General features: G+C 42.2%; 1 protein-coding gene across 3 annotated transcripts in view; it reads left to right on the forward strand.

Moving 5' to 3' along the window:
• Positions 1 to 25780, forward strand: part of gpc3 (glypican 3) — a 125484-nt gene that overhangs the window by 91828 nt on the left and 7876 nt on the right. For 2 of the 3 annotated variants that reach the window (XM_008419717.2, XM_008419715.2), the window contains exons 4-6: positions 11675 to 11814; positions 13202 to 13327; positions 19369 to 19480. In XM_008419717.2, the coding sequence (XP_008417939.1) occupies positions 11675 to 11814; positions 13202 to 13327; positions 19369 to 19480 (378 nt within the window). Of the gene's footprint in view, positions 1 to 11674; positions 11815 to 13201; positions 13328 to 19368; positions 19481 to 20580; positions 21001 to 25780 lie in introns of those variants that run through there. The other variant, XM_008419714.2, reaches the window with a different exon arrangement.

Below are 25780 nucleotides of genomic sequence, written 5' to 3' on the forward strand. Positions count from 1 at the left end.
TTATTCTTTTTATTCCTTTTAAATCGCTGCTAGCACGTGCGACGGCCTTCCTTCTTAAAGAAGTACGACTTTATTGAATGACAGATTCGACAGCGTGTTGTCATGGCTGTTGTGTTTGTTGCTTTTCTATTTCAGTGCTACATCTATAAGTACATTGCTTCTTAGGTGAAAAGAAAACTTGCCTGGAAAAACGTGGTCAAACTCCGGTGTGCTTCAATAAAAAATAATAAAACCTTACGAAAAATGGGAGAAATGAGGAGATGAGGAATGCAGGAAGCGAATGGAGAACGGAAGAATCCAGCCGTGAACGATAAAAAAAACAAACGTGTTTTTTTTTTTTTGCTGAGGCATGGGTGGAAATGACAAAGGAACCAGAGGAACTAATCAGATGGAAAGTGGTACGACTGTGGCTGGGAGAACCTGAGAGAGGGTGGCTGATTAAAACGGAGCGAGCTGAACTGAAACTACAACCACAATCTAAGAGAAATAAACACGGACTTCCAAGGAACAAAAGACAAGATTTAATTAAGAGGCTAAGTGTACAGGAGTGAACTTATTCGGCAACAGATTTGAGCAATAATGAACACAGAGAATGGAGTACGGCAATACAATATGAACGTAAATAAGCCACAAGGAAATGATCGACATGATCGTGGCTTTTCTTCTACCTACAAATATGATTGATCTAATTTATTGGTTTAGTATTATTTTGAAGAGGTGGTGTTATGTTAAAATGTTATTCCCTCATAAAAAACAAACCTGGAGTGTTGACTTGATTCTTTAATGCATGCTTGAGAGATTCTTTAATCGCCATGGCAACCAGTCGGATTTGTTAAAACGCCCGCTCTCACAAAGCGGCACCTGTTTCCACAAAGCTCCTCCTCAGAGCTGCAGACCTCCAGCCGAGCTCCCACCTCACAGTGACTCCCCCACTCAGCTCCTTCAGACTAGCGGCAGCAGCAATTAGCAAACACCTGCTGAGCTCATTATACAAACTGCTTTTCAGTGAAACACTGGTAAAAAAAAACAAAAAAACAAACGCTTCATGGAGGAATGTTGTTATGACTTCCAGAAGGCGGGGTTTCAGAATGAGGAAGGGCTTCTTAAAGAGACAGAGACTCAATTTCAAAGCATCAAACTACAAAGTCAAAGTTTTTTTAAGTCATATTTGATATATAGAATATTTTACTGAATGGTGCCATGTGCCTTAGTAACACATTATAGAGTCCCTTTAATCAAATCTGCTTTTGGTTGTGTGTCTTATTTTTCCACACAGTTTAAGACAAATCCTATAGCATCATTGATTTCGCATTTTGGACTGACGTGACATGGAAACCTTGTATGTTACAGCACACAACCACAGTGTGAATAACAGCAATTTAAGCAGCATATAATCCATTTTCCACGCTCCTCTAAAATGCTTGTGGGAGGGGATGAAATGAATCAGCGGAGCGTCTGAAGAGACCAGGAGAGACCCGCAGCGTTTTCAGAGCGACTCGGTCGCTTGCCGCTAACATCTTGAACGCATCGCGGCCTCGTTTTGCGGTGTTCTGCGATTTCAAGTGTCATGGGGTTGTCGTTTCCGTCTCCCACTTAACCCACCCTCCAGTGGGACTCAGGCCCCCCGCCGCTTCAGGAGGCAGACGGGTTGAGTTTCCGAGTAAGAGAGTCCTTGAGATACAGAGGAAGACATCTCCTCTGCGGGTTTGGAACAAGCAGCTCCGCAGGTGAGATGACCACTCACGGTTGGCCCTGCCCCGTTCTCTGGCATGTTAACATTCAGTCCCTCCATCCATTGCAACTCCCGGGTAAATCAGCCGACGTTAAGAGGCTCGGCGAGGGCAGCTGAGAGGCCGACCGCTCCAATCTATTCCCCTGTCAGCTTCCCTCCTCTCCCCTGGAGTTTTTCTTATTCCGCCCGCTGCCCGTCTCTCTCTCTCTCCGCCCCTCGACATCTTTTTCTCCCATTCCTTCATCCCCTCATTTATTTTTTTTCCTTCCCATTTTTTTTCCTCTCTCTCTCTCTCTGCTGTGAGAAAAAAATGCATGATTTATGAAGCTCTATTTTTACCAGTTACTGAAGAAAAGGACAGGAGAAAACGAGTGACAAAGAACCGGGGAGGAAAAAGATTGGTGTGGGAGTGGGGGAGGCGGTAGGGAGGGTAGTGGGGTGTCAAAGTGAGCCCAAGGGGGGGAGGAGGACAGGAGATTGTGGAAGAGGCATCCATCACCTGGTGACCCGCTCAGCTGAAAGTGAAGAAGGGGAAGTAGGTTGTGGCTGGAAATGTGACAGATCTGAGCAGGATCAGAGATTTTCTGCACGTTGAAGCGTTGCTATAAAATCTTTCATGTCTGTGTAAGTCTCACTGTTTTTCTTGTTTGTTTTTTAAGGGTAACATCGCAATTTTTTAAGTGGTAGATCAACACAAGGTAGTGCATGATTGTAACTGGGAAAGGAAAAGGACTCGTGTTAAAGTATTTTCCATGTAGTACAATCAACATTCACTTGTTGAAATGTCTGCATGTCAAACTGAATTCAAAAGAAATTTTGACATTACGATTTGATGCCTTGAAATTGGGTCTCTGTCTCTTTGAGAAGCCCCAGCTCTCACCGATGCTCCGCCTTCAGGAAGTCATCATTACACCGTTTGGTATGGAAAGCCTCCCGGGTGGAAGTAGATCCTACGATGAGTGTTTGCTAGTTGCTGCTGCCGCTAGTCTGGAGGAACTGAGCTGGAGATGTTGGCTCCAAAGAGCAGTTTTATGGAAATAGGAGGCACTTTATGAGAACAAGCATTTAGGATCCTCTGAATGCGGTTGCCATGGAGATTAAAGGATTTCTCAAACATGTTGAGATGCAAAATTGTAAATTTTGTATCATAAGTGTCATTATTTACCAAATGACACTTCATGACAGCAGTAGTAAACATTCATAAAGACTCCTTCATGTTCATGAAAGGTGTTATGTCACGATCATGACAGTGTCATGTCAGTCTTATGCACACCCTGTCAAATAAAGCGTTGCCAGATATTTTAGCTGATCTATAAAGATCAACATTCAAGATTCTTAATTGGATTTAGGTCTGGACTTTGACTGAGCCTTTCCAGCACGTGCTCTGACCTGAATTGTCAACCATTTTCTTGTGGCTCTGGCTAAGTGACTTACACTCTTAGGCCAATGGCTGACCTTTAGTTTGCTTCTGTGATTTATCGTCTCCCTGCCAGGCTTGTCCCTTCACATCTCGATAGATTTACGTGTTTTCCGCACTTTTCAGTTGATAGAACTGAATAATGGTCATTAAGATTCTCAGGGGTTGGGCTGTTGTTTTATAACCCTGCTTTAACCTTCTCAATGCGTGTGCTGTGTGAACTTTGTGGTTGCAAAATGCAAAAAATACATTCAAAGGCGTAAGAATACTTGTAAATTTTTTTCCAAGTTAATACAATATATATATATATATATATATATGTTTTATTCCTTTTACCTCTTATCTCAGGGAGCTAAAATTACATCCAACTTGTTGCTTCAAAGACAGAGCAAGAGCACCAATTAATCATGTGTTGCGCTTTTATTATCTGATTACTCAGCTCTAACGTGGCAGGAGCCACACTCAGCTCTGAAATGCAAACTCCGCCGGAGCTGCACAATATCATCAAAGTTATTATTCGTCAAGTCAAGTGTGTTTTCACTGTTCAGACACAATGAAGTCATGTTTAACCCAGTTTTTTAGAAGGCGGGCCGTGCTGTTCGAAAGTCCCCCAAGGAACTGTTTGCTGTTTTGTTGACAATAATTGAAAACTAAGTGGTTCGCTTGATGTTGACAAACAAGCAGTCTGATAATAGATGAATAATCGGCCTTCCAGCTGCTAAAGCACAAACAGGACGGAGAAAAAAAAAAGGACTCGTCAAAAACCAATTAATTTAGGGGTGCTGTGGTGGCGCAGGGGCAAAGCACAACCCATGTATTGAGGCCTTAGTCCTCATGCCGGTGGTCGCAGGTTTGATTCCCAGCCTGGTGACATTTGTCACATGTCAAATTACTTTCAAATAAAGGCCATTAGAACCAACAAAACCTTAAAAAAAATAATTAGTTTCATAGATTTTGCTTTAGAAACGATCGCAAAATGCTTAAAAGTTAATGAACATCAATTCAGTCATTAAGCTTATTAAGCTTCTGGTCGCTGGTTTGAATGCTGGAAACGTGATTAAGCTAGAAATGTTGTGCGATTTGAAGCCATTTTTAACAGATTTTTACAGAGACCAAGCTCAGAATTTCACTCACTATTCACTGTGATATTGTTCAAAACCAGATATTTACATACAAGGTGTAAAAATACACAGTCACTTTTCCTCACTTTCTGACGTGAAATCCGACCAACGAAAAGCAATTTTTGTTTGCCCAATTTCCAGAATAAAAAGACTTTTATTACTTTCTCCAAATGATAAATTTGAGTTTTATTAGTATTTAGTTGGATTTGCTTTAAAGGTGTGTGTTTTGGGTCAGGTTTGTGGGCCATCTTGCTATATATTTTCAATAGGACTAAGACCAGAACACACAGATTGGTTTATGTCTTGAGTAGTTGCTTAAATACCTCCATAGCGCAACGCAACACTCTTTACACATCCAGCCAACATTTTCACATTGTTTCTACAACACAGAGCCCGTCTCTTATTGTAACTTCTCAGCTCTCAACACCATTCAGCTGCTCATTGTTCTAAATTTGCTTGAAAATATTGATCGCAGCATTAGCTGCAATTGTGTTTGTGTAAATCAATGCCGGGCTGCACAGTGGGGCAGTTGGTAGAGCTGTTGCCTTGCAGCAAGAAGGTTCTGGGTTCGATTCCCGGCCCCGGTCTTTCTGCAGGGAGTTTGCATGTTCTCCCTGTGCATGCGTGGGTTTTCTCCGGGTACTCCGGTTTCCTCCCACAGTCCAAAAACATGACTGTCAGGTTAATTGGCCTCTCCAAATTGCCCCTAGGTGTGTGTGCATGGTTGTTTGTCCTGTGTGTCTCTGTGTTGCCCTGTAACAGACTGGCAACCTGTCCAGGGTGTACCCCGCCTCTCGCCCGGTACACCATCTGGAGATATTCACCTGCACCCCTCCTGACCCCACTGAGGGACAAGGGTGTAAGAAAATGGATGGATGGATGGATAAATCAATGCCGTGCTCTGCATACCTTTGATGGGTCTTTTCATGGAGTTTGTGTGCAGTATGCACAACACAAGCGCTTACATCCCTGCATTGTGTTTAATTCTCCTCAGAAAGACTTTAGCTTGAGGGACTTTGTACCCGGGGGGTTCCTCCAGAGTTACCACGGGCTTCCTGTGTGTAGCTCAGCTATTTTCAAAAAGAATATCTTAAAATAGAGTACTGTGTGTGTGTGTGTTCACCTTTTGCTAATCATAGGTTAGAAATCTCTTAAATGTTACCACGTTTGACACACATGAGACAACAATACAGCAGTTAGCTAACATGACACACGACTACGGGACCCGGCTGCTAGTAGCCGTATTGTTTCTTATAGTTTCCTGAAGTGAAGCCTGCCGACGTCCTGATTTCATTTGTGCCTAGACCTTATCCAAAAATAACCAGAACAACCCAGACAAAGAATGAACTCAGGAACAGTCATGAAGTGGAAAACTCTCCTCAGCTTCTTTCAGAGGGAAGTGGAGAGAAATGCTCTCCACTCTGAGGTGGTACTGCGTTTGCCCTTTATTCGGGTGCGAGTCTGACGATTGCTCCTCCTGGAAGTCGCTCTGGTTATACAACTCCTCTCTCTCCTCGGTTCTCGCACCTTCGATGTAGGCCACTGCCTCGGCGCCAAGGATAGCAGCGTTTTATAACGCCTCGCAGCCAGCAGCGGCCACTGGCCAGGCTGGACTTTTTGCTCTCACCATAAAATCCTTCCTGAGGAAGAATGGGCGACTCTTTAGAGGCCGATCCTCAGAGAGTTCAGATTTATGGCCCGAGCCGAACCCGACCTGAAATTCCTGAAAAATGGCGTGCTTGATAGTCTGGTCGGTGTCGGGCTTCGGTGGCGAGTTTAATACATTTTCAGTCCATCCAACAGAGAGAAAACCAAATAAGAATGCGCGACATAAAGTTGTGACGATCTGCTTGTTGTAGTCTAAGTAGAGGAGTAGATAGTTTACCCTGTTGAGGACATTAAGGTGCAGAAGTTAACTGGACTGTAAAACCGCAGCGCACAGCACAATGCGCATACAGCTCCGCTCCTATCAGTCACATATCCCAGATGTTTTGCACCTGACTCACCCTGCAGTTACAAGAAGCGACTCAATGGAGCAGGAAGACGTTAAACACACGCTAAAAATGGCAGAAGTTACACTGCTGACTCAAATTGTGGTCTAAAAACAAAAGCAGTAAAATCTTATTAAATATAATGTCAGACTTACTTTGGGCTTGGACTTGGACATGATACCTACAGGTTTGTTCCGGGTCAGACTGGATTTCTTTAGGCGGAGGTGCAGAACCGTGTTACTCTATGCTACAAAACTCTAGTGTGGCTAGATTTTCTTTTTCCAGAATGTAAAACTATAATAATTCAAGACCTCGGTGTACCTTGATACCAACCAGTCTTTGTGAAAGCTAATGCTAGTTAGCATCTGACTCATATATCTGTACAGTCCGATTCCCATTGAGAGGAAATAGTTAATAGTAATTGCATAACAGAGACCCACTTTTAAATGAAACTTTTTCTTTACAGTGCAACTTCTTTTCTTTCTTTCTTTTTTTTTCTTTTTTTTTATCAGTATGAAACAGTGGAAGACAATATTTAATTTTCAACACAGCCAGAGCTCTTTTCGTCTGGAGATAACTGTGACAGCTGGATATTGTTTGACTTTTCACTCACATTAAGACTATCCCCCCCCCCACCCCCCATCCTTTTCTCTTTATTTGAGACTTTGAAAGGTCTTCAGTGGAAATAATACGTGGATTTCACCAGTTGTCAGTTTTACTGTTGGTGACGAGAGTCCATTTTGAAGCAGAAGGAGAAGAAGAGGGAGGAGGACTGACTGGGTACTTATCGGATGTTCTCTAGCTTCACCAATGGACGGAGTCTCTTTTCTCTTTTCGTAGTTGGTGTAAATCCTTATGATCAACACCAATGTAAAAACCTCATCATAAATTTGTTCCTGGCCCACGGACATTCCCATCGATTTGTTTAGAGATTATCTTTACGGCGTGTTTGCACGAGCAAAGTGCCACACAGACGCTGAGAAGCAGACGTTCAGCAGAACATGTGTGTGTGTCTGCGTGTGTCGGCGAGGCGGACTGCTTGGGACAGATAGAGGCGCACAGACATTTTCCACTTCTCCCCGCTGAGCAGGGCTTTATCGGCAGACTCTCCTGTTGGTTGTGTCGGTCCAGCCCTGGGTGATGCTTCTGCTTGGTTAATGAGTCCCCCCCTTCCTGGAGGAATCCGGAAACAATCGGGCAGGGCAGAGTGTGTGTGCTGAATCAGTCCCCGCTTCCCTCTGGGCCCTCCCCTGCTTGTGCCACAAGTCCCCCACGGCTTCCCGGGAACGCGTAAACAAAAAGGCAAGCGCAGCTCCGATCGCATTAATCATGGCCTGCGGGAGCGGCGGCGCTCGCTGCGGGCCCCACAAGGATGAAAGAGTTACATGAGAGGAAGATGTGAGAGGAGGAAATGAGCCGGCAGAGAAATGGACAGAGAGGCACCTTACAGTGGTGTTGGGATTTTCTCCATGGACGCTCTTCTTCTTCTTCTGAATACCGTTTAGATTGTTGGTGATCAGAGATGTCGGTTTTATTTAACGCATTGGACAACAGAGGTTGGCAGTATACCTAGGGGTCAGAGTTCAAGTGGCAGTATTATGTAAAATTGACTTTTTTGAGGTTTGCATCATGTCATAATGTTATTCCCTCAGCTCCTTCAGGCTAGCCAGCAGAAATAAGCAAACACATGGTGGTACTCCGCTTTTTATATGAGCTACTTCTCAGTCCAGTGCTTCGATGAACATCTGTAAACACTAATAAAAGAATGTTGCTGTGCTGAAGGCGGAGTCTCAGAAAGAGTAGAAACTTCTTAAAGAAACAGACCCAATTTCAAGGTGTTAAATTTCAAAGTGACATTTCTTTTATGTCACGTTTTATATGTGGCATTTTTACAACAGAAGGTAACATAATTACTTCATTATGATAAGATGTGGCTGGAAAACACAGTGAACTTTAAACATGCGCTGATATTGATATTTGATATTAATACTGCTGTCATGGCGGATAACCGATATTTACCAATATATTGCTTATATTTTGCTGCCCTTTTGACATCTTGAAAAAAACGACCACACCACTGACTTCACACAATCCTTCACTGCCCACAATCCTTCACCACTACTTCTCTTCTTCAGTTAAACTACCCACAATCCTTCGCTGCATAAGTATCAGTGTCACATGACCAACCTCCTCCATTCCAGAAACAAATGGCAACAAGATGGAATTAAATATTCGTTTTAATATTGACTTTGTCGGACCGATATCAATATGTTAAAAAAAAAGACTGATATCGATACCAATGTTAATACTGATAAATTGTGGCTCTGTAGTTAAATTGGGATTTGTTATTTAGATAAGTCTGACGTATAAGAATAGTTTGGTTTGCTCTAAAGGAGTGATTATTTAGCTAAAAACAGAGACATGATGTCATTACTTCTGATGATGTCCTTTATTCTTTATAGGTAAGTGAATAAAGTTTCTCTGCTTTTTGGTAGCAGGATCATTTTATATATTGTCACTGCATTGTTTGATGAGCATAAATGTGTAATTAGCATTTTTCACTCTTTTTCCCTCATCAATCTCGTCTGATTTTCTCTCATCTCAGACTGAATGACAAGTGATTGAGCAGTCTGAGCTGCATAGTAAAGCAATCACGGCTATTTCTGGTTTAATTATTAACATATTTTTTATATAGACGGAACATAGGGCAGATGTATTTTAGCATAGGACATCAATGCTGTGAATCAATAAGAAAATAAGTTGCTATGGTTTATTTTATGACCCCCATGCACTCTGAACACCAAGACTGAACTAGGGCAGGTCATTCAGATGGTTCAGAAAACATATATATATATATATATATAACATTTTTATGACAACTGGAGATAACATAGCTACTTGATTGTGCCATGAAGTGGCACAATCAATGCACCTTTTAATGCACAAGGCTTCAACATGGAGTTAGTCCAATATCCTTTGCAGCTATAACAGTTCTGCTGTCCTGGGAAGGCTGTCCGTGAAGTCTGAAGCTGTGTTTATGGCAATATTTGACTGATTTTCCAGAAGAGCGTTGGGAAAGAAGCCCTAGCTCGCTGTGCCTGCTCTAATTCATCCCAGAGGTGCTCTGTCAGGTTGAGGACCAGTCAAGTCCTCTCACATCAAAATTGCTCATCCGTGTCCTCATGGACTTTGCTATTTGCTCTGGTGTACAGTCATCTAGCAACTACAAAGAGCCGCTCCCAAAGTTGGGAGCATGAAATGAAATAAAATATATGAGCGTGTTTGCTGCTGCGTCAAGACATCTTGTCACCAGGACTAAGGGGGCAGCAACACCACATCTGAATATCCCTCCACCAAACTTTACTCTTGCAGTCAGGAAAGTAGCCTTTTGTTAGTAGCTGCCAAACCCAGACTTGTTTATTGGAGACGTGATGCGTCACTCTAGAACAGACTCTTTGCAATCCATAGAGACATTTTTACCTTCCATTCTACTAATATGATTAGCTTAGAGCTGCATGACCCTTTGGATAAAGAAGATTAAAAAAAAAACTTACCTAGTGAGAAAAAAAACTATTTTATTTCTTATTTTATATTGTCGGGAAAAAAAAAGAAACTCTGCGTTGCGCCTGGGGACGTTATATGAACTTTTTACCAGAAGGACCACAATCATCATGTGGAAAGCACTTTAGTTGAATCGAAATTTTACATTAATTGCATAAAAATATATAAAAAAATTTTTTAATCTGCTCAACAATAAACTAAACATGCAAGATTTTATTGAATTTCGCCCAGTCCTGTTCTGTCACTCTAAGCTTTGCAGATGGTCACCGATGTCTGTGGAAGCAGTTTGAATGCGTAGCTGCTCAATTTTCAAACATTCAAGTGATTGTAACACACAGATTCTGGAGTGATATCGTAATACTCCTGGCAACATACCGCATGTATCGCCGCACAATACGCTCGCTCGTCTCGTCTCGCCGTAAACCCTGATGTTGTCAGAACAAGTCGGCCTCACGGGCACCGCGGATCCATCCAAACGGGGCAGAATCTGCTTTCAGGGTTCCTCGTTACGGTTAATGTCAGCTCTGAGGTGAAGGGAAGTCGCCATGGTGACGACCTGGTGTTTGTTAGGGCAGAGTGTGCGTGCATGTGTGTGTGTGTGCTGTGGCAGCTCTGAATAGATTAACCCTGATAAATCTGTGTTCTTGACAATAAGCGCTTTAGCGTGTCAGCATTTGTTGAATAAAAATGCTTAAGTAAAGTGTGTGTGTGTGTGTGAGTGTGTATGATGTAGCACTGTGTCATGTTAATGGGTTCAGGTGCATTACTCAAGTGAATAATAGATGAAAGGATTTTTGTTTAAGCTGTAAAACATGTATGTCTTTGCGCACGACCATGTCCATACGTTTGTGTATGTGTGTGTGAGAGCCTGGTTTTTATATCCTCGTGGGGACCTATCTCTGTCTACATTGTGGATTGTGGGGACCATTGCTCTTTGTGGGGACATTTTCTTGGCCTCCATGAGGGGAATTGCTGTTTTAGGGTTAGGGGGTTTGGTATGTGATGGTTAGTGGTATGTAAGGGTTGGGCTATTGAGAATGAATGGAAATCAATGTAAAGTCCCCACAAGTCATTAAAACACGATTTTGTGTGTGTGAGAGAGCTTGTGGCCCTTTGCTACAACCAAATGAAGACTTACGGTGCTGCTTCGTCCGGACCGATTGGTATTCAGCTGCAGTCTCTCCAGGCAGCTTGCTTTAAGGGAAGCCGGGCACAATTAGCTGTTAACATTACATGGCAGAATTAAGCCTCGGCCGGCATCCCCGGGGGAAATTAAGGATCCACCAAATCATTAAATCACAAGCTAAACATTAGCAGCCATTTGCATTTTTATTGCACCTGAAAAGAATGTGCCAGCTCCATTATCTCCGGGAGACAGAGAGGGACTCCTTATTTGTTATTGTAATGTCATTCCACGTGGACGACACAATGGCAGCCGCGGCGCGCGGACAGACAGGACGAACCGGAGGCCTCAGCTTCCTGTTCATATTGTGTTTTTTTTGTTTTTTTTGGAGAGTTATGATTACAAATTTGAAGAAGGCGGCTGGCAGAGGATCCAGTGAATTGTTTGTTATGCAAATCCAATACCCCCCAAACCCCCTCAACTTCACCCCAACTGCTTTCATCCTTACCAAAAATAAACACAGAAAACAGATGACAATTTGCAGAGGGGCTCAGTGGGGGAAAAAAAAAAAAGAAGAAGAAGCGCCGCCGGTTTGGCTGCTGACAGGTTCTTGTTTTCTAAAGCATCCCTTCTTATAGGAGATGAAATAAACAGGTTGAAGTTGGAGGGGGGAGGAGGGGAGTTAATTCGCTCACTCAGTGTCGGTTTCTCCTCCTCTCTACTCTGCAGGTGAGCGGCATTTGTGGACACGCTACGAAGCGAGCCTCCCGCTCCGTGGAGGCCCCGCCTCTCCATCAGCCTCCTGCTGCGGCTGCGACCCGGGACGCTCAGCCCTCAGACTCCGATGAGACGCTGGCTGGACTCCGCAGGTGAGGAAATCACTGGAAACAGTGACGGGTTTTTTCTTACGGGCAGTTGCCCAGAGTGGCGTTAGAAGAAAGGGGCGGGACACCAAAGAACTGGAAGATGAATTTTCTGGTTGTGCTCTAAATAAATTTGCTAAAAATCTAATAATTTCAGGATTTATTAGTATTTTATTTCATATACTTTAAATGGTCGGAAGAATTTGTCCATTTTGTATTGTTTTATATTTTGTCAGAGTTGAATGGGAGTTTGTGAGACAAACCAACACAAAGTAGCTCTTTAATGTGAAGTAAGGATTTATCTCCCTTCTCATTAACTCTGATCAGCTGTCTTTCATCGATTAATCAGTCCCTCCAGAAAGTAGTGATGTTGCGATCGCAAGTATTAATGCAAATTCACTGATCATTGAAATATTTTCCACAAACTTGCAATTTTCACCATTCATCGCAACTTTTTCACAAATCTGACCGATCGCTGTAACATTTTCTAGGTTTGCTTCTTTTCTGACCAATCACAGCAACCCTGCTGAATTGTGGCCAATCCTCTGAGACCCCTTCTAATGTAACTTCCTGTTTCACAACGTCTCTAGAAAGCCGGACCTGTAAAATTGTAACGTTTTACAGTTTGTTTTTTTTTTGGCAAAAAACATTTTGAAATGTTACGAATTTTCTCAGTTATATCAGATGGAATGACCAATATAGAATTTCTTTTTTGAACTTTGACCTTTCCTCAGGACACGATTTTATTTGTGTTAAGGATGCCATCTTACGAAGGTACTTAAAATTTTTGTTTGCACTTTAAATATTTTGTATGTTACGATCCTGTCTTTTTTGGGAATGTTGTGTTTTCTTTCAACAAGAAAATAATTTACACAGATGGATTTGCTGATGTTGGGGGATCAGAGTAATGTCTGAAAATAAAAAGCATGCCACACTCTTAAGATTTTATTTTATTTTTTCAGGATAACAGATTTTTAAATAGAAATCTTTAAAGCCATGTATCATTTTGATTTAAATTGCCAGTGATGCCCTGCTGTTTTTTGATCTCTAATGTAAAATGCACTAAAATGCACAGAGCTTCCATAGTGTGGAAACTTAAAGGCTGCTCACAGTCTCACCAGGTTCCTTGTAACACTCTTTCTTTCTCCACTCGAGACCCCAGCTGAGCGCCGTAATTGCCCAGCAGGACTGCAGGCTTCAGTCTCCCAATGGTCAGATTAATGTCAATTAAGGAGCAGAGACAACCGCCTATTCTGGCCCCTTTTAATCTCTGCGTCTCATGGGGGGGCGTCGGGGTGAATCTAATCAACTTATTAAGCTGAATTCTCTCTCTTTATCTCTTCCTCTGTGACAGTTTTATTCTTTGTCTCTCTCTCTCTCCGTTTCACCTCAGGGAGTTCATCACCAACCTGAAAAGCTTCAGCTCCTTCTACAGCGGCCTCGGGGAGGCGCTGTGCAGTCGGGAGCCCACCGCGGCGAACAACTCCCTCTGCTGGAACGGGCAGGAGATGACAGACAGGTACGGATTAATAATGGCATTTATTTCCGAGCGCATCTGCTGGGAAATCCACGGCGCCCGATGCCTTTAAAGCATATCGGCTCTCGAGCAGATCCTCGATCTGGCGGGTTGATTTCACGTCTCGGAGCGCGTAGGTGACTTGAAGGGTAAGTTTTCCCCGAGCTGAAGGGCTTCCTCCTCCCCTCTCCTTCTCCTCCAGCTGAGTGTGAGTGTAAATCTTGACTTTGGCTCTATGGGATGTTATAAATGTCAGGCGTGCTGTCCCCTTCTCCTCGCGCAGTTAACTGCTGTTTCCGCTGTTCTGCCTCCCGCCTCCAGCACATCTCCTGCACCCTGCAGAACTGTGATTGCTTTGAGCGCTTTTTCACTCGCTCCCTGTTGTTTGGCTCCAGTTGCACATTTTTCCCCATTAAAGCTGCAGAATGTGACTTTTATTTATTCTTTTTTTTGTATCAGTTTTTTGCATATTAAAACTGTCACCACGTTGTGACGGTATGGTACAAGACAGATAATCTGTGAAAGAAAAAGTCTAGGCCTCCACCTCCTCCCTGAGCTACTATAACAACCTTAAAAAAATGCACGGCTCCTGATCAAAATCAACCAATCAGAGGCAGGAGGAGGGACTATGCTAAGTTGTCAACTTAGCACCTCCAAAATATGGTTCAAGTAAGTCACTTGTTACGTCATCCAACAATATTTCTGATTTCCCCAACATTGAAGTTACACCTACCCAAGCAAGAATATTTAGGTGTTCCTCTTCTCCTCCAGAGTCTCGCTTTCTACTTCCACATTACTTTTTTTATCATGTTGAGTAAGGGGAGGAGTGCCATCTAGTGTTTGTAAATACAAAGTACAGACGACAATAAAAATACGGGTGAAAGAGCGTACCGTACAGCACACTTCAACTTGGCTAAAAATACAGGACAGTCAGCAACCCTAGTCTTAGCGCTGTCTATCAACCTTGTGTACGCGCTGCTAAATGTGCAAATGGCGGAGAAGCAACTTACTGTTACAGGAAAACTGTTCATCCACCACTATGCTAACTAGCCTTAGCATTAGTAACAGGTGCTGCCTGGAAGAAGCTGCAGCGTAAGGGAAGGGTGTGAGCCGTGCTCACAGAAGCTTGATTGACAGCGCTAAGACCCTCCTCTTGACTCTGATTGGTTGTTTCTGACTGAGCTATTTCTGTAGTAGCACTGGGAAAAGCCAGACGAGTTCGATTTTTACACAGCTTATCGGTCTTAGATTCACAACAAAGTGATTAACAGATATTGGGGGGGGGGGGAACAGTTACATATTGCTTGCTTTTAGCCTGAGCAGATACACACATCTGTTTCTTCCTCGCTTGTTTTGTTAATTACGACTCTTTTAACAAATTTGAGATACTAGACCCCTGCGGGTTAATATTTTTCCTCTCGCCTTCCAGAGATTAATTTCCGATCTTTGCTCAAACTTCTTTTATCTTTCCATAAAGCTGACATCAGCCTGTGAAGGAGACATTTTGGCGAGAGGAGGGCGAAGCTGTCCTGAGGGGATGATTACAAGCTGGACCAAACAGCGCGATAGCAGGGTGGCAGGGAGACAGGAAAGGAGACAAAATGATGGAGAGATTACAATGTCCTGCAGCAAGCAATTCTCCCGTGTCACCTGCGAGGACATTCCGCCTGCAAATATAGCCGGGATTCGTTTTCAATCTATTCCGGATCGTCGTTCATTATCCCCTCCCTCTCAGGACCTTCTCCAGAAACCCAGACCGGGGGTATTGTCTCACGCTGTTAAATTTAGAAGAAGCGGGGAGGAAGGGAAAGGGGTGAGCTCCGGAGAGGTCGACTGCCGAACGCCTCCGACATGCTGTAAGAGCAGCGTTTGGAGCTAAATGAGGCGCTTTTTTTTTTTCTTTTTAAATCAGGCGTGTGTTTACCACCCCACCTGGAACCGAGATCAGAGGAGCATCACTTTGCTCCACATCAAAGAGCGCCTCGCTGATAGGCATGAGAGAGATGCGATGCAGAATCCGGCTTCCATCCCTGCTTTGGATCTAATGACGCCGGAAAATCACAAGGGGTGATAAGAGCTCCAGTATGGAGCTAAAATATGGAGCCGTAATGTTAATTGAAAAAAAAATTCAGATGTTTAAACTTAAAAAATAAACCAACATTGAGCTCTTAATTATTGATACTTTAGCACAGTAAAGTATCAATACATTTGCTTTCTGTTACAAGCAAATGTAACAGAAAGCAAAACTTTCAGTTACATTTGCTTTTCCTAATTTCAGCTAAATTAGAAAAAAAAATACAGACAAGCCATTTGTTACGTGTCCAGAGGACAGGGAAGGAATACACAAACCTTGTTTTTAGAAATCTGTAATAATCGGTGTTAAATATCTCAGTTCATGTTGTCCTCATCCACTTATTGGTGGTTTTTATCCTTATCTCTGTCTACTATGGTACTAATTTCACATTCTTTGGGAAATTAGTACCATAAGTTATTGGTTATTGTTTGTGTTTGATCGTCTTGTTTGGGTTAATTATGTTGTAGAGGTCTTGCCATATTCACTTCTCCGTGTTTAATATTGGTTCTAAAATGTTGCCATATTATTTCATTTTATATTTAGTTTCTTGGTCTACCTTTTTGCTTTTTTACTTGAATTTAAATTTCTTAGATTATTTTCAGTCTCTCTGCTATCACAGCTGTACCACCGCTGATTAGTGTTTCTGCCTCTTTTGTCACTTAGTGGCCCTGCCTCAGTACTTAAACTCCTAACATCAGCGATGGATTCTTCCTTTTCCATGCTTGTTTTTTTTGTCGTTGAAAGACTTGTAAGTTTATCTTTTTTATTACTAAACCTTTAAAGTAAGTTATTTATCAGAGCTGCTACTATGATGAGGTTGAAGCTAACCAGGTGCTAAAATACCCTAGCTAGCTAGCTAGCTGGGGTTAGGCTTGCTAACTAATTTTCACATGAGCACTACAGGTGGAAATTAGCATTTGTACCCAAATGTACTGTACAGTACATTTCTCCTCATGTGGTTTAATGTTGTACATTGTCCCATTTTAAATAAAATTGTTAACTGGCAGGTGTATTAGCAGCTATATTGGCAGAAACCATTGGTTCTGGTTCTTTCTGTGAAAACAGAGGGAGGAGAAAAGCTATCTATCTATCTTTTTTGCGACTGTCACCGTTTAAGTGCAAATTTAACACCAGTTGGTTGAACGCTACATTCAATCTGTGTATAAATAAATTTAAATAAAGGAAAAAAAAGCAGTTATGGCTATTTCTCTTGAGCATTTTGTGATACGGTTGTTACATTTCATTCATAGTGCTCTTTAAAAAGTCATAAAAATCCTAAACATGTTTGTTAAACCTTCATGCAAAGCCAAATTAAGGGAGTCGACAACCATTGTTTTCAGAAATGTAGCTATGAACAACATGTAACATGTAAAAGGCTAAGGTAGAATGTTGAACATATTTTCCATAACGCTGTTTCCTCACAGTTGCAGTGTGAGCCTGCATATGCGACCATGAAAGCTGAGCTCTGATTACTTGCGATGAAACACTCCTACACACTCACATAATCAAAACCCGTTCTGCGTGAGGTCACCACTGAACCGGTGCTGACCACATTAGCTCCTTTATAACAACCAGAAAACTAATAAAGCTGCTGTTGAGTTTCAATTACCGACCCTTCCAGATAAAACTGGTTTCCTCTTTCATCGGCAGTAGCAGCCGCAGCGTTAGCGCACCGTGACCTGCGCGCCTGCCTGCCCGTATTGGGACCGGGTGGAGGCGTGATCCATCAGGTGATATGAACGTGTCAGACTCCGCACTCCATTACCTGGACTCCCATTTCCTCCTCGTCTTTTTGTGCCGGTGTGGGAGGCACTGGTCCCCGTCAGACTGGGCCTAATAGTGCGGTAATTGGGGTGTGATTAGATTAGCTTATCGCAGGAGTTTACCCATCTGATCAGCTCGGGAGGCTGCAACACAGAGATTGGATAACAAACAGAGAGAAAAGGGGGAAATGCGGCGATGCGTGTTAAATGATCCTGTGGTAAAATTATCTGAGTGGCATTTATCACATGAAACGCTAACCTGCCTCGGCTCCCCTTCTCACTCCATCTCCCCCCCCCCCCCTCATCCTCTCCCTCCTCGACCCATATTTTCTCTTTCTCCTCTCTGACTAATTGATCACATCTTTCCATTATTAATGTGACAATTAGGAGCTGAGAGAGGATGAGATCATGGCTAATAAGGAGAATAAATAACTAGGGGAACATAATTCGAGTTTAATGAAAAGTCTGACTTTGCGTACAGAGGGAAAGAGTGATGAGCGCAGACGTCAGGAGAGAAGTGTGTGCGCGCGTGTGTTGTGTGTGAGGGCGAGCAGTCAGGTCAGAGTCACAGACATGAGAGCAGAGGATGACCTCACACATACACACACATGCCTTCATATATTTTTATCTCAAGGATTTTTGAGTTTTTTTTTTTTTCTGAAGAAAAAAAAAGTCCAGATTTGAGTTAGACCTTCATGTTTTAATCATTACTGCAGAGAATGATACTTCATCTCCAACCAGATCTGGGTTTAGGTTGCAAACAACCACATTTGTGTTTCAGTTTAAGTCTGATCACAAAAACAACGTATTCTGCAAAAAATAAAAAAAATAAAAAAATAAACGTGTTGCCTTGCAGCACCTCAAATGTCATTTGTTTCCAAATCTATGGACTAATCCCGATTTAAAAAGCTCAATGCTGACTAAAATATGCTAGCTCCACTCTCTGTATTAATGCTGGAGAAACATATTTTTCCTGGTATTAATTGAACACACTACCCTATAGTTTTTGCAGAAGATAAACGTAAAGTAATAAAATGTGAAAGAGATGAACACACAAACTAAAGCACTATTTAACAAAGTCTTGTTAAGTAAACATAATATTTCCTGGTACTATTGTGATAAAAGTGACAATAAAAAAATAAACCTGTTTCATACTTGTTTTATCTGTTTTGGTAAATGTGTAGCTGCGTCTGCATGGCACCAACACAGAATCATTGAATCCTCGGGGATGACACCACTTTGCACTCCTCAGTCCGCTGCGTCGCTTTTTGACACTTTATCACAACATCAGATCTGGTCGTACCTTGAAGCAGTAGCTAACCTGAGAGCTGGGAACGGGTTAATCATGGCGCCGAATGAACTCAGTAAACATGTTCAGGAAAGTCTCGGCATGAAAGTCTGGGGGGAGAGGACACGCCTTTTAGACACAGCAGCTCCTCCTCCTCTTGATAACACACACACACGCATACACACACGCACACACACATACACACACACACACACGAGTCAACAGAGCAGCTCTTCCTAAGGTACACATGGAGGCTTGTAGGCACTCGCCTGTTGGCTGCTTGCAGCTAAATTCACCCTCCAAGCTGCAGCAGCAGCACAGAAACACATCTTTCCTGAAGTTGTTGCATCGACACGGATGATTAAAGCAACGTTAAGTGGAAAGTTAATATGCATAAAATTAATCTCCAACTCAACTTTGCATAATGACTGAAACTGTGTGAGGATTAAAAATTTTTTTTGCCTCATCTCGACAAAATATGTGCATAAACTGCGTGTGTAAATCCACTTATTAGAAGCTTAAGACCCATTACGCGCGGAGCCTGATGCAGATTTATGTTCAACCTTGTCCAGAAAATCCCATTTGGATTCCATTGGGTGTTTTTTTTGTTATCTACCACAAAATCTATTTTAAGACATTAAATCCTGGAAAACACGGTTTCTAACTTTAGAAATGTTTCTTCCACTGAGGGCTCAGCTCTCCATTCAGTCAGAGCTCAGTTACAAATTGACTTTTCATGTTTCTGGAAGGAAACGTCTCAGACCTGTCATCAATTTTCCCGACACTAGATGGTGATAAACACCGTACTTGGGGTGACGTGGCGGCGCTCGCTGTGATTTTTGCAAGTACAGATTACAGAGAAAAGGAAAGATTCAGCGACACTTATAGTTTTTTCTTGTTTGTTTGCTTTTTCTTTCAGGTTTGCCGGGCCCAGCCAGAAACGGCTTCATCCCGCCTCGGAGTCTAAGAGCAACAAGCAGCCGGAGCCGGTCATCAGCCAGATCATTGACAAACTGAAACACATCAACCAGGTGAGCTGCAGGGTCCAGCGCTTCGGTTTCTGTTTGCACCAAACGTGCTTTGGCACCAGGAATTTCTGAACTTTCCTTTACACAACGTGTTTCTGCGTATCTCTTCTCCTGAAACAAAGAGATGAGTTCCACTTCAGCTCATCTACGTCAAAATCTATACTCACCAAAGTTTTTTCAAATTTGCTTCTTGGCCTGTTTTCAAGGACTGAATCGATTAATCGATTATTGAAGTTCTTGTCAACTAATTTAGTAATGGATTAATCATTAACTGGAGCATGTAGACTCCCAAAAGAAGGCAGATTATTGAAAGAAAAACACACTCATAGCAGTTATTGAGCCAAAACTGCCCAAAAAATACAAACACTTTGCATTCAAGATGGAGAAAAAAAACTTTTGTCTGTAAATATGTTGTACACAGAACTCAGGTAGCAATTTTAGCTTCACGCAGTGCAAAATCTGTTTTAAAAAAAAAAAAAATCCATTAACCCCCATATAGTCTTTAGCGCGACGCCAAAGAGGAGCACGGCAAATGTCACAGTCGGACAACGGCGGGGTGACTGTCCAGTCATACCGTCAGTTCCCGAAACGACACAAAGAAAGCACACGCGGCATCGGTCCGACCCTGCCGGACCGCGCACAGGGTAAACTCGAATGGACCCCGGTGTCTCTTAAGACCAAGGGAGAGTTAAGCACCTTTTAAATCGGTTAATATAAAACATGACCAACATAATGAAGCTCACTCAGACCTACACTGTTTGACGCTAAGTCAGGCAGAAAGAGCTGAACTTTTCACTTGACGATGTGAGAAATATTTTAGCTGGAGATTCATCCTTTGCTTCAAATGAGCAAGCATGAACCAAGGGCTATGCTATGTTGTTGCATTTTAGGAAACAAAATGTTTAGTTAGTTAAAAAGGGAATACTTTTTTGTTTATTTACATCTTTTAATGTATTTCTAATATCGTCAAAAAGAAACATTGAAAAGGTTTTTTTAAAAATTGCATAACGTTCAGATTTCTTAGATGATTGATTGTTAGATTAATTGGCAAATTAGTCACTGGAAAAATCTGTAGGATAATTGACAACTAAAATAATTGTTAGTTGCAGCCCTGCTCGTCTGATGGAAACCTCTGGATTTCGCCGCCTGAGCCTAGAGATTGCTGCCAGATCAAACTGCCTGTTTAGATCGATGTATCAGTCCCGCAGATCAGCCGGAGCTGCCAGCGTCTTGCCACTTGTAGCTGTCAACACACCCAGCCGGCTACCTGCACTCTTCCACCTTCACATGCATGCGCTTTGTTAGCGCAGCAGACCCACGTCTCGATGGATTACACTCCCTTTGCCCCCTTTCTGCCAGATCTGAGGAACCCCGTCGCCTCCCCGAGAGTCCCTGACTGACAGCCAGGGACTCTCAACGAAAGCATCACAATGTGTTTCATTTCTCATTTGCTCTTGCTGTTTTACTCCATCGATATACGGCAGACTCTCCTCCCAGCCACCTTCAAACGGGCCTCCGTACATATCTGTTGCAGATCTGGCTCTGGAAGGGCTTTGGCCCCTTAAGCCCCAGGCTAGTTTTCAAAACTTCCACCTGAGAAACGTCCTCTAATACCAGGAACAGATCCCAAACCGTAGAGCCAAGCCAAACAGCCCAGGGCTCTGCGGATCAGACGCACATCTGAAGTACTGTAAGTCTTCCTGTTCCTCGTCGCCGTGTCAGAGAGGCCGTTCGGAAAGGCAAGAGCAGGGTGTAAATTGTGAGAAGAGCTTCATAATAAAGCGCAGCTGCAGTGCCTCACAAAGGCAATCACACTCATTTTTAACTTTTTAACGCTTTCTCACCAACAACATCAGTGAGTTTTATTGTGAATTATTGCGATTCACCAACACAGAGTAGTGCATAATTGAGAAGTGTTTTTTTTATTTCTACAACTCTTACAAAAAGTGGCTTTTTTTCTACTTATGTAGAGCGTTCTTGAGTTAATGCTCAGCAGGATCATCTTTAGATGCAGTTATAGCTCTGTGTGTTTACCATTGTAGATTTCTGAAGGTTGCTAAATAAATTGCTGGTCTGAACTTTGACTGGGCCATTCTAACATGAATATGCTTTGCTGTAAGCTGTTCCGCTGTAGCTCTGGTTTTCTGCTGGAAGGAGAAAACCTCAAGTGTTATGCAGCTTCTACCAGGTTTTCTTCCATCATGTCTTTATCTCAAACTATCTTCAAGGTTTTTTGTTTTTTAAATGGGACGTTATGTATTAATAAACATTTACAAGTAAATACATGAAATTATAGCCAGGTTGGATATTTCCATCTGTAGTCCCTTCAGCAGCTTGATTTTAAAGCACATTAATAGAGAGATAAAACCACAAAGTAACATTACAGAGCAAGAAATGAATAAAACAAGAGGAAGTGTTGTGTAAAATTAATCTTTTTGAGCTTTACATCGTGTTATAATGTTAGTCCCTTGTCTAAAACATACCTGGTGTGTTGCTTTGATTCTTTCATTCACGTTTGAGGAATCCTTTAATCTCCATAACCATTTAGCTGTGCAAAACGCCAGGGTGGACCTAACGCCGCCTTCGAGGACGAAGCTCCTCCTCAGGGGGTGATGACCTCCTGAAAGAGCAGGAGTTTCTTAAAGAGACGGAGGCAGAATATCACATCATTAGATTACAAAGTCAACTTTCTTTTAAGTCATATTTGATATATATGTAGCATTTTTATGACAACTGAAAGTAATTTAGTTGCTTAATTGTGCTATAAAATGGCACTATGAGGCTGGAAAACTGATAATACCGCCCCTTTAATGGAAGCAATTGCAAAATAGTTTTTTTTTATGTTAACGACATATCTACAAAGTTTTGCGAACATTTGTAACAGAAACGCACCTGAACATGAAAGTGGGACATGTTACTTCTCTTGCTGATTTTCTATTTCATGACATATAAAACTTCATTTTTATAGAGAGAGTGACAGCAAAACATCAGGCAGTCACCGTTTAGTCATAAAACCCTGGACACACTCTGCTGGAATCGTCGTCCTGCGCTTCCAGGGACCAGCTCTCGTCCCTGCGCCGTTACATTTACTGGGGAAGCTCAGGTTTCTGATTGGCTCCTGTGGAGGTTTGATAGGGGAAAAAGCGAGAGAGAGAAAGAGAGAGAGAGGTAGTTTGGTACAACGGCTGAGCTCTACTTCCTACAGCCATTCACAAAATACCTTAAACACATGGACTCATTCAAATCAAGTGCTCCCTCTGTAACCTTGTTCTGTTCTCTAATTGGCTCGTGCCGATGGGGTGACGTGTCGCGCATGCTGACATTTATGGAGGGCTCTGATTGGTGTTTCCATGACCTCCTGATATTTCTGTAGGTTTTATATCCACATGGGAGCTTTTACAGTCATATCTGATGACTATAAAGTGAAGTAATTCAGTGTTTCTTTCTCAGCTCCAGCCTCTCATCAGATCTTCACTTCAGTGCGCTGGATGAACATCTGACAGACGAATCGCTGCTTCGCTTGATTGAGTATTTTATGTGCAGCGAGGCTGTTTGGCTTCTAGCTGTGTTGTTTCTTTTTTTTTTTCTTTTTTTCATTTTTGCAAAAGTCAGATAACTTTTTTTTTTTTTTTTACAAACCAATCATCATTATGCTGGTCTTGCATGCCTTGCTTTATTGTGCTGCAGTCCTGAATCAAATTAAGTCCAGCATATACAGTAGGTCATCTTTTTCCTGTATCTTTTTTTTAAGGTTGTTAGGCTGAATTCAACAAGTCCTTTGGCATCTAATGAAGCTAGCATGTTTTAGTTTTACCATCTGATAACACAGATTGGGGGATTTCTGCTCTTTTAGGCCCATAACACTAAACTCATAGTCGAAAACTGGACCAACACTGTAAAGCTGGCTGGTTTTGGTCAATTAAATTACGCTCCTTAATTCACGTGACAAACAGTTAGCTAGCTAGCTAGTGCTGCTAAGAGTTCCAGCTGTTAAAGTGGCAGTTTGTGTGAAATCGAGTCTTTTGAGCTTTATATCATGTGATTATGTTATTTATAGGCCTTTCACTATAACAGGGTTTGCTGTACGATAAATTGACCTGGAAGTTGTCGAGATAAACGATAATACTGTTGTCTTGAGACCATTTTCAAGTAACATTATTTTAATGGCAAGGTTCCTTCACCTTGAGTTTCCTGATGGATCTTCACACTGCACACTAACAGAAGTTTCCCCTGCTGATTCAGTCTTCTTCTTTTTCTTACACCTGGAGCCCTTAGAGACCCTGAGGCAGACAACTGTTTAACGTGAACCCGGTCTGATGGGTCTCAGCTCCCCGCCATCATCATTAAAATGGGGATGGGGTTTGTAAAAAAAAAGAGCAGTGGTTCACTTCTGCAGAGCTTTGCAAACTTCCTCTCATATTCGCCACCGAGTCTGTTGAAGGGAAAATATGATGTCACTCGTCACCAGCGAGGCGAAACCGTTCTAATCCCGCTAAGTGTTTATTGACTGTCCTCGGTATTTCATGGCCCTGTCGGCTCTCGGCTTGCGTATTGTAAACATCCTCGGCAGGCACCAGGGAAAGTGATGTTGTTTAGTTAAAAGCAGTTTTATAAGGCCTCCTCCGCCTCCCGCCCAGTTGAAAGGCCAGCGGCTCTGGATGAGGCACGGCTGAAAGGGAACAGACTAATTAACCATCTGATGTGAGAGAGCAGCCCTCAGCGCACAGATAATTACTTTCATGTCCTGTTTTTTTGGGGGGGTTTTTGCAAGGTGTATGAAGGCAGGCCAGAAGTTAGATAATGTGTAATATTCCTGGAAGCAGAGCAGCTCGGTGTTTACCAGCTGATCTCGTGGACTCTCCTGGTTCTGGCTGCGTTTGGAGCGCAAGCAGCCACCCACAGAACTATTTGCACCCTGTAAAACTTTTCACCTTTTGCCATTTTACAGCCACACACTTCAATTTACTTTTCTCTTCTGAAATAATGCAGATAATGTTCGAGCAACATTATCTGCATTATTATTGTAAATTGGGAAGAAAATTATTCTCTTTTGGGCTGTGTTTCCATTAGCATTGCATTTTTTTTTTCTTATGCCAATTCTTGAATTTTTTGCTGATTCTAAATCGATTGTTGGCTTGGACTTTGAYTAGGTCATTTTTAACACACGACTATGGTTTGATCTGGACAATATATTTCTGACTGTATGCTGCAGGACGTTGAGATGTTGTTTTTGTGATTGTTGCAGCCAAAAATTGCTCATTTTGCAAAAGGTTGCGGTCAAAGTTGCAAAAAATTCTCTTTTAAAGTTTGTGCCATGACATGGTCTTGCAAAAAAAAATATTGCTGCACAAACAGGCCTGAATGCAAACGGACACAACACTTCGCCTTGCGCATTGCAATTCAAACATTAAAATCTGTTGTTTAAACGTGATGAAATGTGGACAGAACTCAAAGGGTCTAAACACTTTTTTGAGGCGTTGTCACCGGGCGATGCATTCAGGGCTTGGGTCACCCACATGCCGACATTTAGGGCTCTTCTGAGACTCATTCATCCTGCAAGCGCTTTCCGTTCGAATGAGCAATATTCTTCCTTTTGGCTGAAACACTGAGCATAATCAGTGGTTCTTCCAGCTTGCGCTGACCCACTTTTAAACTTCAAATTAGCCCCAGACCACAGCATGTCAGGCTGTGCTTTTTAAAAATCCAGGGACTGCACACTCAAACACTGAAGGCGGGAGCAAGAAGGGGCCAGAATCAACGTCCCTCCAAGTTTTGGTGTTTCGTTTTTTCTGTCGTAAATGCTCCATGACGACGGCTGGAACGAAACACAGTGACGGAAATGTGTCATTTCTCACATTGTTGGTGTCAGTGGTGGGCAGTGTACCCAAAAACTGTGTTCAAGTAAGAGTAGTTAGATTTAAACATATTTTTATTCAAGTAGAGATAAAATATAGACGTTGAATAAATTACTCAAATACGAGTAAGAAAATGATTTGGAAAAAAGTCTGCTGAAGGTACTGATCAGACTACCGATGATTTAATATTTAAAACTTACATAATCGGACTGACCAAAATATAAACTTACGTGGAAACTTTGGTATTTTAAGGACCAAAATGACAATAATTTATATAAGTAACAAAAAAATAACAAAATCAGGCAAACGTGTGTTTCTATGCCTGGTGAATTCTTGGTTGCATTCAGTGAGTCGAGAATACAGACATTTTACTCAAGTAAAAGTGGCGATACTTCATAACAAAATTACCCAAGTAAAAGTAAAAAGTACAACTTAGTAAAAATAGTCA

The sequence above is a fragment of the Poecilia reticulata genome, linkage group LG10, assembly GCF_000633615.1.
Source record: "Poecilia reticulata strain Guanapo linkage group LG10, Guppy_female_1.0+MT, whole genome shotgun sequence".
Taxonomy (NCBI): domain Eukaryota; kingdom Metazoa; phylum Chordata; class Actinopteri; order Cyprinodontiformes; family Poeciliidae; genus Poecilia; species Poecilia reticulata.